Source organism: Gallinula chloropus, assembly GCF_964237585.1.
Source record: "Gallinula chloropus genome assembly, chromosome: 8".
NCBI lineage: Eukaryota > Metazoa > Chordata > Aves > Gruiformes > Rallidae > Gallinula > Gallinula chloropus.
This window is the reverse complement of record NC_140093.1, coordinates 6,480,537-6,495,923: the sequence shown is the minus strand read 5'-3', so window position 1 is coordinate 6,495,923 and position 15,387 is coordinate 6,480,537. Positions and strand designations below refer to the sequence as shown.

Sequence of the window (15,387 nt, the reverse complement as noted above, 5' to 3'; positions counted from 1 at the left end):
TCCAACTCCAAGGTCTTTATTGGTGTGCTGGTAGCTTCACCCGTCCTCACAGAGGACAGAGCGCAGGAGGTAAGTGAGCTGTTCCAGAGGAGCTGTTGGTTACATTTGGGGGCAGTGAGGAAGGAGAACCAAGGCCAGGAGGAACCATTCCCATTGCTTTTCCAAAACAAATCCCACTGGGAAAGCCTGAGGAGGCTTTGCTAAGGTGTTCTGACTTCAGATTTAAAACCAAGCATTAATTCAGGGGGGGAAAGGGACTCCACAGGAACCCTAAGAGACTCTCATTTTTCCTCCTGTAAACGTTTTCTTGCCAGTTCACTCCCACCAGCGCCTGTACTCCTGCCCCAGAGCCAGGCCCTGGAGCAACCCCACACTCTGGACTCAGAGGGGAAGGGGAGGAAGGACTGGGATTCAAAGTCAAAAAAACCCAAGAGAAACTCAGAGACTGACACAAGGATGTAAAAACCAGGAGAAGCTATGAAAATAGGTTGAGATGGCCAAGAAAAGTCACATCAAAATATATTTAAAAACCAGAAATTCCAATCTGTGTGGAATTTAAAACTCCTTTCCCCACTTATTATTATTCCCCCCCCTGCTCAAGAAGTCTCTTTGCTGTTCCAGGACATGGAACGTGATAGGCAGCACCAGGTATGTCCTGAAGTGTGTAGAGTTTTCCCCCCAAACTCATCTGAGCACTTCCACAATTCACAAAGAAAAAAATATTAATTATTATAGATACCTTGACACCTGCCCCACCTCCCCACCCCCTTTTCCATCCTACAGCAGGCAGAAGGGACTGTAAATAAATCTGACTGTTCCTTTCCCAGTCAAGTCCGATGGATTTTGTTTTCCCAGCACATCAATATCCCTGCAGCCCGTTGTACACCTTCTGCACTGACCCCTGCTTCAGCAGCTGTTTGAGACCTGCAGGAGAAAGCAAAGTGTTACTGTGCAGCACAGACAGGGGCAAGAACAAGGAAATCAAAGCTAAAATGGCTCCAAACCCACAGCCTAGCAGGGAAAACAGGGTTGAGATGAGCGGTGATGCTTTCATGCATGCTTGGGACCAGGTAAAACTAGTGGATGCAGGGAGAAAGCCAGGACATCACCTGGAGACCCTCATGGATCTGCAAGGAATAAAGCCCACTCCCAGGGTTTCTTTGCTACTGAAGCAAAGGGAGGGCTACAGGAACCCTCAGGGGTAGTTAGAGGGCAGAGGTTTGCCCACTGGCACGTGCTGCCTGGGGACACTAGAAGCAGTCCCTGAAGGCAAGTGAGAGAAGCAGACTCGCTTCAGCATCCTCCTGAAGACCTGAATGTCCTATTTTTATTTTTCCCACCCCCTTTTGAAGCCCACTGTTTCACAACAGAGCCCAGAGGACTTCACAAATACCATCTTCCCTGCTCCCTGAAGCCCATTCATAGAACACTTCAAAGAACTGCCTGCTCTGAGGTGCCTGTCACCATCACAATCCTACCAGAGCAGGATAAGAGAGGAGTGAGTCAGCCCTGAAAGCCATTAAAACTCATCTCCCAGGGTCAGCACGTTCAGGGAAAGGCTGGCAGGTTTTCACTGCTATTTCCAGGGCAGGTCCACCCAAACCAGAGGAAACAGGCTGGCAAGAACAGATGTGTCACACTGTTTTTTCTAGAGATTAAAAGAGGGAGTCCCCTCTGATGAAGTCAGCCTGTCTGCAGACTGTCAGGTCTCCCACCACCCTTGGTCACAGGTCCCATATGAACACAGCGGCACCAGAAGCTGCCAAGCCTGAGCTGGGGCTGTCAGGGCCCAAACCAGGGAAGATACCCCCCCTGCACCACAGGCAGCTTTCAAATGATACAAGAATGAAGCTAAACTGCCCTAACTCTGCTGTTGGATGTCTCCAAGACAGCATCAGCCTTGCAACTGGCTCATACCCTGATGGGGCAAAAGAGAGGATGACGGTCCTGCCTCGGATCAGCTCGCTCTGCTGCTCCACCCAAGCCAGAGCCACAGACAGCAGGGGCTGGGTGCTCTACACAGCAGCCCAGATTAGGCTGACAAGGGAATACTGTGGTGGTAGGTACCTTCCAGCAAGTTACACAGGCACAGAGATGACCTACGTAGGCATGGAGAGGACCTGTAACTACATCAACGAATTTACACCTACAAAAAAACCCCAACCCCTTGAACAACCCAGCCTACCCAAGCATTTAGGCATGCAAGGAGACCCAGGAAAAAGGGAGGATGCAAGCCTGCAAACCTCATCCTGCTCATGCACCCTTCAATGATTCTGGCTACAAATACTGCTGGCCCTTAGGACCCACAAGGGTCACAGCAGTTCTGTTAAAATGCTGGAAAACTGCCCTGGAAAAACAGAGATGGAACAGGGTCTTTGCTAGGCAAGAGCCACTCGTGCCTCTTGCTTGCTGCTCAGAATCCTGAACTCTTCCCTACATTCCAAAACATCCTCAGAAGCCAGGCAGAGCGAGCTCCTGCTATACAGGAGCTGCTAATCCCTGAGGAGAGGTCATTCTCCAGGGGAGCACAAGGGCAGTTCACTTCCCCTCCACAGCCCAAGGCGGCACAAAGCTGCTTCCTGGCTGATGGGCAGAGGATGTGCCTCCTGGACACATGGCTTTTTGAGGATGTGCCTCCTGGATGTGAGGATTTTGAGGATGTTCTTTGAAAGGAGGGATGTTGCTGGAGAAAGGTGTGCTCCAGTGACCCTGAGAAGAGTGGGGTTCACACCATTGCCATACCTCACTCCCTGCTAGCTAGCTCCAGGCAGCTACCTGCTGGCCTGAAGAACACCCTCATCACCACCTAGGGAATTTCAACATATCTCCCATGTTCAAGCAGGAATTCCAGCCAGGAATCCTGACATTTGGTGCTGCTGCACCTCAGGCATTTTCTGTAGCTCTCCAGGCACCCTGAGTTAACATGTGGGGCTCAAGGCTCCCAAAAGAGACCAGGGACAAATGTCAGTAGAGATGAATGAGTGATGTGTCAGAGAGAAAGTCACCTCCTATCAGTGGGCAATGAATTCCCTGGTATCACACCAGCAGCAGAGTATGTTCCCTCTCTGACTAAAGCTTTGACTGGAGTGGTATGGAGCCATATGTACAGTTAGGAGATAAGAAATCAGGACCACAGCCAAAGCTAAGAAGAAAAAGGGGATGTTTTGAATTCTGAAGCCTACAGTCTTCCTCTGAACGTGTACACTGAGCCGCGGCCACACAGCGCGAGTAGACCTCTTCCCTGGTGAAACTCCTCAAGTCACTGGATGTTTGGAGACACCCTAAGCACACAGAAATGTGGGTGACTTCTCCCCTGGGGAGCATGGGATCGCTTTGGGGGGGAGCAAAGCGCCCAAAAGCCCCTCATGCCAGCACCAGGGTCTCTCTGTTCCCGGGATATCCGCAGAGGTGTGCGAACAATTCTGACAGATACAGAAGCTTCTTGCTGATCTCTGCCCAGCAACTTCACAAGCTGCCAAGAACAACAGCTGGGAAAGCCTCAGGTGTGTTTGGAGAGGTGCTGTTACCTTGTGAAGCTTCAAGGAGACAGCAGAGCCTGGAATGAGACCTTGCGGACTTCGCGCTGTGCACCGCAGCGCTCACTGGGCACAAGGTGCTTGTAACAAGCAGCAGAACACAGGGGTCAGACCACAAGCTGGGTTCCCTCAAGCACAGCCCAGAGGCACAACACTCAGAGCAGCACAGAACAGCAGCCAGCGCCGGAGCCGCGGCTCAGCGCGGTGTCGGTAACGCTGCGGCACACACCGGGGGGGTGCAGAGCCCACGCAGGGCTCAGCTGCCCTCTACAAGCTCCAAGAGTCCAGGAAAGCTGCACGTTGGCCACATTCTACCAGGCCAGCTGCCACAATCCACTGGAAGAAAGAAGGATAACCCAGCAGCAAGAAGTTCTGGGAATGGGAATTTTCTGGAGCGCTGCCAGGAATGTCTCTGCCCACAGCAAGAGGAGGGGGCTCTTGGCACCTGCCTTGTGGTCAGCAGCAGAACCTGATGCAGAGGCCACTGAGACAAGGAGGAATTCCCAGCCAGGGGTATTCACCCTCCTCTCAGTTGTAGGATTTCCACATGGCTTAATCAAGTTTCCATTTGAGCATCAAAGGCAAGAAAAACAGGTCTCTCCCAGGGAACACCTCTGTTGCACCCTTCTTCCCTACACAGCCAAAGCACTCAGGGTCAGAGAAGACATGGGGAGGAACAGCCCCGGTGCTGCACAACTTTTCCCCTGCCAGCAGAAGGCTTTTCCCAAGTCTCACCTCCAAGAGAGCAGCAGCAGGGGCTGGAAAACCACTTGGGATCCTGCTCCAGCATAGGCAGAGCAGGCAGAGACCATGCCCAGCCAGTCTTTCAGTTTGGACAGGCGGCCAGGACAAAACAAGCAGCTGCAGACCTGACAAGTGCCACCTCCCAGCCCAGCCTGGTTCCCTACACCTGCAGCAGCCACATTTGCTTGCTTCAATGGGAAACCAAAGTTAAATCACAGGCTATCAGCTGGTGTCATGTCATACAAGGGCCATGGGGTGCAGAGAGCCCCTCCTGACCCCTAACCTAGTTCAGCCCTGCCAGCTTCTTATGGGCTTTGGTCTGACTGCTGCCACGACAGAGGATTAAGCCACGCACCTTCCCGTTGCTCGTTTGTCAGTTGCTCTTTGGGGAACTCCACATCAAACGTTATGATTAGGGAGCCTTTGATGTTGTTGTTGTCAAAGTTTGGCAGCCCTTCTCCCTTCTTCCACAGCTTGGCCCCGGGTTTTGTGATTTTATCCCGAGCAACGTGAACCTAGAGGCAAAAGAAACCTCAGAATGTTCCTGGTGTCATCATAGAATCATAGAATGGGCTGGGTTGGAAGGGACCCCAAGGATCATAGAGTCCCAACTCCCCTGCCACAGGCAGGGCCACCAACCTCCAGGCCTAGAGCTACACAAGGTTGCCCAGGGCCCCATCCAACCTGCCCTTGAACACCCCCAGGGACAGGACACCCACCCCCTCTCTGGGCAGCCTGTTCCAGCACCTCACCACTCTCTCTGTACAGAACTTCCCCCTAATATCTCTATCTACCCCTTCCCTCCTTTAGCTTTAACCCATCCCCCTTGTCCTGCCATTATCTACCCTTTTAGAAAGCTAATTCCCAGTTGATTGTCCTGTGTGTACCCAGTACCCCAAACACCCTTTCCGATCCATGGAAAAGCTTCCATCCATATGGATTCCCCCCCTTCCCCAAGGGGGCACATGCCAGACCTAACACCCCTGAGAGCTTGACAGCCCAGAACCCAGACCCACACTGTCACTCCCGTTCCTGCTCCGTGGAAATTGCTCTGGAAGTTTCCAGCACGGGGATGCTGCGTGCATACACAGCAGCTGCACAGAGCCCAAGTGAGCTGACCCTCAGCACAGGAGACCCACAGCCACGTTTTGTTCACACAGAGGGAGGGGATGGAAGCCAACCTTGTGCCCATCCAAGTGGGCAATGTCCATTTCAAAGCCTGTAAGTGCCTCGACCAGCGAGATCGTCACGTTCGTATACAAGTCGTCTCCTCTTCTTTCAAACACCGGGTGCCTGTGGAGTTAAGACACAGGAGCTTTTCCCCTTCCCCATATGGGGAAGTCGGTCCTCTACCCTTCCTCCCTTCCATTTGTGAGTTGGGACAATTCCCAACTTGAAGAGGAAATGAAGTACGAATGAAATTTTGCTCCTTTTTCCTGTGTGAGGTAGGTAGGGCCAAAGGACCTTTCTATTTCTGGGGTGACAGGCAGCGAGGCGTGTCAAGGAGCCGTGACTCACTCCACTCTTAGTGGTGCACTTCCTTACCTCACAGAGATAGCGTGCTTATGGAAAGGGAGATACTGTGTGTGATTCACATGGGAGCTATTGAGGCAGAAGCCAAACAAAACAGAAGTGGAATTCCTGCAGCATCCAGCATTACCAGGGTCAAACATCTTGTGCATCCCCGAGTATGACAGCACCAACTCTGAGGGGTAAACTACAAGCTAGCCAAGCAGGCAACTCGGGGTAAAGAGCCACATGGAAGCTGCCTCTGCAGCAAGCAGGGAGAGGGGGGCTGGGCAGGCCAGTTACTTACTTCAGAACTTTTATTCGGAAGCGCAAGTCACCCGGCTCCCCATCCACGTGGGGTTCACCTGTGGAAAAGGAAGGAGAGCTCTGTTTAAAGGAGCTAGTGACCAACACCTGAAGAAACAAGCAGCACGTTCAACACAACGGGGATCTGCAGCTCATGTGTTAAAGGGGGCAAAAAAACCCCCAAGTAGTTGGTCTCTCCAGGACTAAACCCTGCTCACAGGGGTCTGCTTTAAAGATTATCACCCCAAGCTCACAGCACTCTGCTGTTCTGAACTTGTCTGCCTATTAAGGACGCCCTTTAGATGTTGAAGGACTTGATCTCCTTGGGCAGAGGGGATTCCCTCACATCCTCAAGCATGGAACAGCTGTTCCAACTCATGAGTCACCCAGAGCACCAGGCAAAGCTTTTCTGCATGTGTTGTGCCTCACCAGCACCAGCAAAGGGAGTGGAGCTCAGAAGACTCAGCAGAGAGCACGCTCCTGGAACCCAGTGCCACGGAGAGGGCACGGAGCTTCAACTCACCCCCACAAGCTCAGGACCCCAAAGCAGAGCTCAGCCACTCACAGTGCCACCAAACCCAGCCCAGCATCCCAGCACAGGAGCCAGTCAGAGCGGAGGGGCAGAGCAGCGCCCACGTACGCACCTTCCCCGATGAAGGGGTACTCCATCCCGTCCCTCACGCCCGGCTCGATCTCCACCTCCAGCGTCCGCTCCTCGTTCACCAGCCTGCCAAGGGAAGAGCCAGCGAGCGCGCCGTGAGCGCCCACCGCGTGCGGCAGCGCTGCGCCAGGAGCCAGAATGGGGAGACCCCCTCCAGTTCACACTCACAGCTGAAACCAGAGGGTGGGTGCCCCCTTTTCCTGAGTGCCCCCTTTTCCTGGGTGCCCCCCCTCACATCCAGCAGGGAGAGCACAGTGAAGCTCCTCAACGCGCAGACGGAGCCTGGACGCATGACCACGCCACAGCATTCCATTAGAGGGGTGGCAGCAGGGACAGGGAGGGGATTGTCCCTCTCTGCTCTGCCCTTTGAGAGGCCCCAGCTGGAGTCCTGTGTCCAGAGCTGGGCCCCAATACAAGAAAGATGTGGGACTGGTGGAGAGGGGTCAGAGGAGTCACGAAGATGCTCAGAGGGCTGGAGCAGCTCCCCCATGGAGAGAGGCTGAGGGAGCTGGGCTGGTTCAGCCTGGAGAAGAGAAGGCTGTGAGGGGACCTCACTGCAGCCTTCCAGTCCCTGAAGGGAGCAGAGGAACAGGAGGGGAATCAGGGCAGAGACTGGCAGGACAAGGAGGATGGAGTGAAGCTGAAGGAAGGTTTAGATGAGACATTAGGGGGAAGTTCTGTACAGAGAGAGTGGTGAGGGGCTGGAACAGGCTGCCCAGAGAGGGGGTGGATGCCCCGTCCCTGGGGGTGTTCAGGGCCAGGTTGGATAGGGCCCTGGGCAACCTTGTGTAGCTCCAGGCCTGAAGGTTGGTGGCCCTGCCTATGGCAGGGGGTTGGAGCTCTGTGATCCTTGGGGACCCTTCCAACCCAGACCAGTCTATGATTCTATTCCAGGTCCAACTGTTCCCAGCTGGGAACAGTCGGTTTCCCTGACTTTGATTATTCAGATTGAGCTGTGGAATTTCCAGTATAGCAGGACTGCTTGGTCAAGGAATAAGAGGCTGAAAGGGCAAATTTGGGAGCCCTGCATCTAACAGAGCTGGCCTGTCTAGCACAAGAATAAAGAAAGGTTGGCTCCTTGGAAGCGAGTGACCTGTTAGGTTTGCCTGAACTCTCCGTGTCTTACTGGTAGCACAGGCACTTCCCCCATCTAGCGGCAGGTTTTGAATTAGCAGAAGAGAACATAAAACTCACTTGACATTGGGACACTCATCACAAACGACTTCTTGAGTCATCTGGAAACGTCCAGGACCCAACTGGGTGGTCCTCATCTCCTGCCGGCAGTTGCATTTCCGTTTGCCAGGAGCCTGTCTTGCCACCGGCTTGTTCCTTACAACCTGTGTGGAAGAGGAGAGGTTGAGCCTGGGGCTCCACAGGGCCCTGGGTTTCCCAAACAGCCTGAACAGTCTGGTTTCTTTTCTTTTTCTAAATGCACTTTCTGCTGCCTGCACAGAAGCTCCACATGATCTTGGCAAAACACAACTGACAAGTTTTCACCCTACACCTCTTGCTGACCACACACTGAACACCAAAATATCAGGAAAACCCCCCAAATCCTGGCCCTGACACCACCACAACCACCCATTCCCCACAACAGGTAAAATTATTTGGAGTTTCCCCATTTATCCAGACACTCAATCAAGACAAATCCTAACATGCAGAACGGTGGGTGCTGTCAGGCCCAGAAATGAAGCTTGCTGAAAAGAGAGGAGCCAGCATGGATTTACCAAGCAGGTAGTGCAGAGATCTGCAGGGACACGTCTGGCCACGTAGAGAGGCTCCAGAAAACCCTTGGTGAGGTTTTGCAATGACTTAAAGCAGGAGTTAAGTGACATGTTCTCAGCCCAGGAATGGCCCCTAAACACCACCTTCTAGAAAGGGAGAGCACTTACTCCTCTTCCAGCTGCAAGGAGAAGCGCTACAGCTAGGTGCTGGGAGCCAAGAAACAAGCCATCATCACAAGAAGCATCCCTTGGTAGCACTGCCAGATGGCAGAGAGAAATCAAGATCCTGAATAAAGGTCCTGCTTCATCAGCTAGCTACTAGGAAACAGCATCTCAAGACCCTCCACTGTCACTGCCAGATACTGAGGACACAAGCACCTATTGTAGTTGGTTTTTGGAAGGGTATATCCTCCTGAGCAGTGTCCAGGCACCTCAACCCCCAGAACATGCTGGAAAGACTGAGAGGCAAGCAAGCCAAACTTACTTCAACGAAGTTTCCTGAATACACCTCTTCCAGTGTCACCTCCAGGTCCACGATGATGTCGCTCCCTCGGGGGATGTTCCGGTCTTGTTGCCGAGGGTTCCCTCCAAACATGAACCCAAAGTCCCCAAAGAAGCTGCAGTAAAGCACAGCAGTCAGCTCAGGGGGGAACACAGATCAAGTGAGGGTTGGTGTAGAGAGCCACCCCAGGCAGTGCCAACGTGCTGCCTGGCAAAGGCTTCTTGTCCCTCATGGAAGAGCCTTATGTTAAACCCACACCAGAGTAAATCACAGACTCTCACAATCACAGGGGTTGGAAGGGACCTCCAGAGCCTATTGGGTCCAATCCCCTGCCAAAGCAGCTCCCTAGGACAGGTCACACAGGTTGGTGTCCACATGGGGCTGGAATATCTCCAGAGAAGGAGACTCCACACCCCCTGGGGCAGCCTGTCCCAGGGCTCCCTCACTCTCACTGGGGAAAAGTTCTTCCCCATGTTGGTGCAGAACTTCCTATGCTCTAACTTGCAGTCATTGCCCATTGTTCTGTCCCCACAGAGCACTGAAAAGGGGCTGGCCATTTCCCCCTGCATCCCATACTTAAGATATTTATAAACATTAATAAGGTCCCCCCTTAGTCTTCTTTTCTCCAGGCTGAACAGTCCCAGCTCACTCAGCCTTTCCTCACAGGGGAGATGCTCCAGGCCCTTCATCATCTTCATAGCCCTTCTGTTCACTCTCTCCAGGAGATCCCTGGCTTTTTTATACCAGGGAGGAATCCAGGCACCGCTTCTTGTGCCACATGGACACAAACTGATGCCTTCAAACAAAGCAGACACTTTGCAATCCAGAGTTTTCTGTACTAAAGGAAACAAGTTTTGGAGCAGGAGCTGAATGCCAGCACCTCAAAACCTGCCTAAGGGAAGTCCTTGCTGTACCACACTACTACTCAATTACCATTACAACAAGGCACAGACTCTGATTAGCATGCCACCAGGTTGGTTTTCAGTACTCTGAGGACAAGGGCTACGAGAAAGAAAACCACACCAGTCTGCACACTCTTCCTCAGAAGACAGCAGCACATGGTGTGAGTTCTCACCCATGATGACGATTGAGATGATCAATCTCAGGGATTGTTTCAGTAAATTTATGACTAGGAGAACCAGAGGGGTATTAAAGAGACAATCAGGTTCTGCTTGAGCAACATTTTAATGATCAAAATTCTACAGTTACTCTGAAACACAGTGCTAGCCACTACAGCGTTAGTGGGTCAGGCTCCACCTGGAGTGTTGTGTCCAGTTCTGGGCTCCCTGGGATAAAAAAGCCAGGGATCTCCCACAGAGAGTCCAGAGGAGGCTACAGAGATGATCAAGGGCCTGGAGCATCTCCCCTGTGAGGAAAAGCTAAGTTGGGACTGTTCAGCCTCGAGAAGAGAAGACTAAGGGGGGACCTAATTAATGTCTGTAATTATCTTAAGCAGGGGATGCAGGGGGAATCATCCAGCCCCTTTTCAGTGCTCTGTGGAGACAGGACAAGGGGCAATGGCTGCAAGTTAGAGCAAAGGAAGTTGTGCACCAACATGGGGAAGAACCTTTCCCCAGTGAGGGTGAGGGAGCCCTGGGACAGGCTGCCCAGGGGGTGTGGAGTCTCCTCTGGAGAGATTCCAGCCCCATCTGGACGCCGACCTGTGTGACCTGTCCTAGGGAGCTGCTTTGCCAAGGGGTTGGACCCGATGAGCTCTGGAGGTCCCTTCCAACCCCTGTAATTCTGTGATTCCTTTGCAGAAGAAAAAGTGACCCCAAAGCACACAAACATGATCCACAACAGCAGCTTGAACACTGATCACAGACCAGAGCTCACATGTGCTCCCCAAGGTGCTGTGCCCATGCTAATCACCCACATGGACAATGCATCTTGCTGAGCAAGAACATCCCACGTGGGAAGACAGTGCTGGCTCCTATCCACTGCTCCTGGAGCCAAGACTTGGGCAGGGCAGAGAGCCCAGAGCTGCACACAGGATACCCCCTGTGAATGTGTTTCCTTAAAGCCTCAACTCTCACTCCAGCTCAGTGCCTCCTGACTGGGCCAAAGCCCTTGGCCTAGAGTTTGCCCTCCTCAAACATGACCCACAGCAAAATTAGAGCTGCCTCAAGCAGCAAGTCCTCCTTACTGTGAGAAGATGTCTCCATGGGAGCTCTGGTGCCCATCCTTCAGTCCCTCCTCACCGTACGCATCGTACTGCTTCCTCTTCTCCTCGTCTGACAGCACCTGGCAGAGGGATCCAAACAGACAAGGCTCAGCTGGGCTGTGGCTGTGCAGCTCTCAGGATGCTCACCAGGGGACAGCCAGCCACACTTCATGGGACAGTGGCACTGGTTAGAACTCAACCTGCCACACTGGACTAGAAGAGTTAAACATGTATCAGATACACCCATAAAAATCACAGGCAGGTCATTAGGACAGTGAAAATACAGACAGTGCTGACTTCATCCTAAGGGCTGAACAAAGAATCAGGAGGAATCCTTCCCACCAACTCCTACAGAGCAGGAGATACTGAAGAAAGGAATAATCACATCCAGCTTTCAAGTCTGTAGAGCTCTGCTTTTAATTTTAATTCCTGAGTATCATCTCTGTCCCAGAGATCCAGAAGTTTCTGTTCACATTCACTCTTCTTTCCCCATCCTCCCCTGCTGATTGCATTTGGGAAGGTTAAAGTGGCCTGGGTAGCTTTCAGCAGGCTAGAGAGGAACAGGAACAGGGGGAGCAGCTCACTGAACACACCCTGGAGTTGCAACCAGTGATACATGCTAGCAACCCCAAGCCACAGGCACAGCACCACCTCCCCAATGTCTCTTCTCCTGGAGAAGAAGCTACCAGAGGTCACATCTCACTCCATCCCCCCAGATCTCACACTAAAGCATGCCTTCCCTGGAACTGGGAGAAGCTTTCCCCTTCTGAGCTGTTGGTGTCAGGGGAAAACCCTTCCAGCAGAGTCCAGCACTGCCAGTACCAGAGGAACAAGAAAGGAACAAAGAACACACCACACTCCCTTCCCCACTCCTCTTTCTGCTGGCTTTTGGGGACCCCCACTGCAGGGAAGGGAGTTCCTGCTCCTTGTTACCTTGCTCAAAAGCAAAGCAACTACTGGGTAAGGTAAGGAAAACCCCATGGAAGCTCCACCTCCACAGCACTCAGAGCCTGGTGACTCTTTGTGGAGGAGCCTCAGCTCCCTCACAGGGGCTCAGTCTCCCCCCTAACCCAAACACCCATGTTAGGGCTGTGCTGCTGCAGGGTGGGAGTCACCCAGGCTGCTCCAGTGAAGGGGCAGTTTAATTAAGCTACTTCCCCCCCACCAATCTTCCCAGAGGCTCAGTGGTGGCTAGCTGAACCCTGAGCAGTGGTACCACTGACAGAGGTCAGGGCAAAAAGCATCCCAGGTCAGGCAAGGAGAGAAACACCATTCACAGGCTCACTGAATGGTGTTGGGTGGAAAAGACCTTCAAGATCATCGAGTCCAACCATCTGCCCAGCCCTGCCAGGTCCAACACAAAACCACAGCCATCCAGCACAACACCTGCTCTTCTTTTAAACCCCTCCAGGGCTGGTGGCTCACCTACCTCCCCAGGCAGCCCATGCCAGCATCTGACAGCCCTTTCAGGCCAGAAATGTTTCCTAATATCCAACCTAAACTTCCTCTGATGCAACTTCAGGCCATTTCTTCCCCTCATCCTGTCACTGGCCCCCAGGGAGAAGAGACCAACCCCCACCTCACTACAAACCCCTTTTAGGTAGCTGTGGAGACTGATGAGGGCTCCTCTCAGCCTCCTCTCCTCCAGACTACACAACCCCAGCTCCCCCAGTCTCTCCTCAGAAGATTTGTCTCTCAAACCCTTCACCAGCTCTGTAGCCCTTCTCTGGCCACGCTCAAGCATCTCCATGTCCCCCTTGTTAGTGAGGGGCCCAAACTGAACACAGGACTCCAGCTGGGGCCTCACCAGTGCTGAGTGGGAAGCTTTTTCACCCAGAACAATCAAGTGAACACACTGCATCTCAGAGCTGGCTTAGCAGAAGGATGCACAGGCTGCACTGGCTGACTGAAGAGACAGAGACATTGAGGTGTTACTCCTCCTGAGCCTGTTTTATAAACCCTGTGTGTCAGCACTGGGTTGGGATACTTGGGAGTTGCCTCTTCCTGCAAGAGGCACAGGAATGAAGCCTCTGAAGGGAGGTTTCCTAGTGCAAAGCAGGAACAGGCTGTGCTCCATGTCTGCATTAGCACTGGGACTCCAGCTCTGTGCTGAGGGATGTGGATGCTGCTGTGGTGCCCTGGTGAGGGGGAAAGCAGGGTTAGTACTCAACTCCTCCCCACCACATCCCCTGCTGACTGACTTCACAACCCTCTTCTCCTCAAAGAGCAGTCTCAACTCCTCCTGTGGCAGAGGCTTGAATAACTCAGGGCTCAGGAAAGAGGCAGAGAAGCCAAGATCCCACCTGACAGAAACATTGCCAAGCTCACAGCCTGGGAGCAGATCCCACACATCAGCCTCCAGATGCTGCAGGTGACAGATAGCAGATGCTTTTTCCCCACCAAAGGATCCTTTACATTCACCAGCTTCCCCATGACAGTTCTAGTGACTTATGTCACAGGCAGGCCAGACCTAAACTGAGGCCCCAGCTCTGACACAAGAGACAGAGCTGACGTGTTTTCTTTCCGACTGAGGAGGAATGTGTTCCAGCTGTTGCTCTTGCTTCCTCATTCGTTTTAAATTTGCATATCTGAAAAGCAGAGGAGCATCAGGGCCAGGAGCAGGAGCCACAGGCTGAGTGGCACCACAGGACTGTGGTGGGAACACAAACCCACCCCTTCTGAAGCTCAGTTTCATGGGAAGGACACAAAGCTCCCAGCCAAACTGCCCACCAGTGAGGGCAAGCTCCTGCTGGGAACACTGCTACCTATTCCTGCTGGTCAGAACCATCTTCTTCAGGGAGCTGTCTGCTCCATGGTGGTGTGGTGGAGACCATGGGCAACAGAGCAGAGACAAAAAGGACAGAGAGCAGGGAAGAACCAGATCCCAGCACCCTGCCTAAATTGTGTTAAGGTACAGGTATAGGGCAGAGAGAGCTGTCTCAGACACCTAGCTAACACAGTAATCCACATGCTACCTCCAGAACACACTGTGCTAGCATCAGGGGCTTGTGCATTGCTCAGGCAGTGGGAATCTGTGTGTGTGCAGGGCCCATGGCTACTTTCCCCACCTAAGTGGTGAGGCAGCCACCTTTACCCTGCCAGCTCAGGCTCACAGCCAGGCCCCCCACACACACACACTTCTCCCCATGCCAAGACTTGTGCCTGGCGTGACCCTCTCAGCCCCTCAGAGGGCCATTAACAAATACCCCATCCCCTTTAGCTCGCTGCCTCTGCTTTCTCCTGACTGAGCGAGCAAAGGTCCATCCTCAGCCTGCAACAGGGGCAGCTCCACCTCTGGCTTCTGGTTCCTGGAACACCCTCAATCGGGTGGATGGGCAGCCCCAGGGCCCTCCCGCTTCCCAGCAGCTTCCTCCTTCCCCCGCAGGCTGAGGCTGAGCTCCGCTTCGCGCTGCCCCCGGGTTACACCCCCCTTCCACAGCCCGGCTTCCCGGGTCTCCCTACAGCAGGGCACACCGCCTCCCCCGACCCCTTCCCCAGGCTCAACAGCGCCCAGGGCCGGACACAGAGAGCAGAGGGAGGGGGCTGCCCGCTCCCCTCCCCCCCCACCCCGGCCTCACCTCGTAGGCAGCCCCCAGGTCCTGGAACTTCTCCTGCGCCCGGGGGTCGTCGGGGTTCCTGTCGGGATGGAGCTGCAGCGCCAGTTTCCGGTAGGCCTTCTTGATGTCCTTGATGGAGGCGCCGCGGGACACCCCCAGGATCTTGTAGAAGTCCCTCCTGCGCGGGAGGAGAGAGAGAGGGGGAGAGACAGGGGGGGCGCGGGGCCCGTCAGCGCCGCGGCCGCCGGGGACAGGCAGCCCGGGGGAGGGAGGGGGGGAGCGGCAGGCACGGCGCACTCACCCGGCGGCGGCCTCCCCGCAGAGGCAGAGCAGCAGGAGGCAGAGGCGGCCGAGCCAGCCCGGGGCCATGGCGGGGCGGCCGGGCCTGGCCGGGGGGCGGCGGGCAGAGGGAGCGGCGCTCTCCGGGGGGATCCGCAGCGCCGCAGCCACCCGCTCCGGCCCGGCCACCATTAGACGTGAAGGGGAGCCCGGCGGCGGCGGCAGGTGGCCAATCGGAGCGCGCCGCGGCCCCGCGCGCCGCGCGCCGCCAGCCAATGGGATGCGCACACTTCACCACCGGCTCGGCGCTGCCGACCAATCGCCCGCCAAGGCGTCGGCCCGCAGACCGCCGGGCCAATCGCGGCTCGCTACGCCACGCCGCGCCCTTACCCTATCCCCGCTTTA

The 15,387-nt window shown here is 54.3% G+C and overlaps 1 protein-coding gene across 1 annotated transcript; it reads right to left on the bottom strand.

The window, feature by feature from the left end:
* DNAJB11 (DnaJ heat shock protein family (Hsp40) member B11) lies at positions 1 to 15,124 on the bottom strand. Its single transcript, XM_084267311.1, has 10 exons — positions 15,005 to 15,124; positions 14,725 to 14,881; positions 11,129 to 11,226; positions 8,965 to 9,097; positions 7,951 to 8,093; positions 6,740 to 6,822; positions 6,097 to 6,154; positions 5,462 to 5,573; positions 4,636 to 4,795; positions 1 to 924 (listed from the first exon to the last, which is right to left on the bottom strand). Exons 1-10 carry the CDS (start codon positions 15,070 to 15,072, stop codon positions 860 to 862), a joined length of 1,077 nt encoding a protein of 358 aa, XP_084123437.1. The 5' UTR covers positions 15,073 to 15,124; the 3' UTR covers positions 1 to 859.
* Positions 15,125 to 15,387: the final 263 nt, after the last annotated feature.

What these genes read in the sequence shown, in the direction of transcription:
- DNAJB11 (XM_084267311.1), bottom strand. Translation starts at nt 15,072, where the DNA reads ATGGCCCCGGGCTGGCTCGGCCGCCTCTGCCTCCTGCTGCTCTGCCTC. An exon ending in CATGGAGACATCTTCTCACA is followed by an intron (nt 9,098 to 11,128) that starts GTAAGGAGGACT and finishes GCTTTACTGCAG; the next exon opens with CTTCTTTGGGGACTTTGGGT. An exon ending in GTACCCCTTCATCGGGGAAG is followed by an intron (nt 6,155 to 6,739) that starts GTGCGTACGTGG and finishes CCTTTTCCACAG; the next exon opens with GTGAACCCCACGTGGATGGG.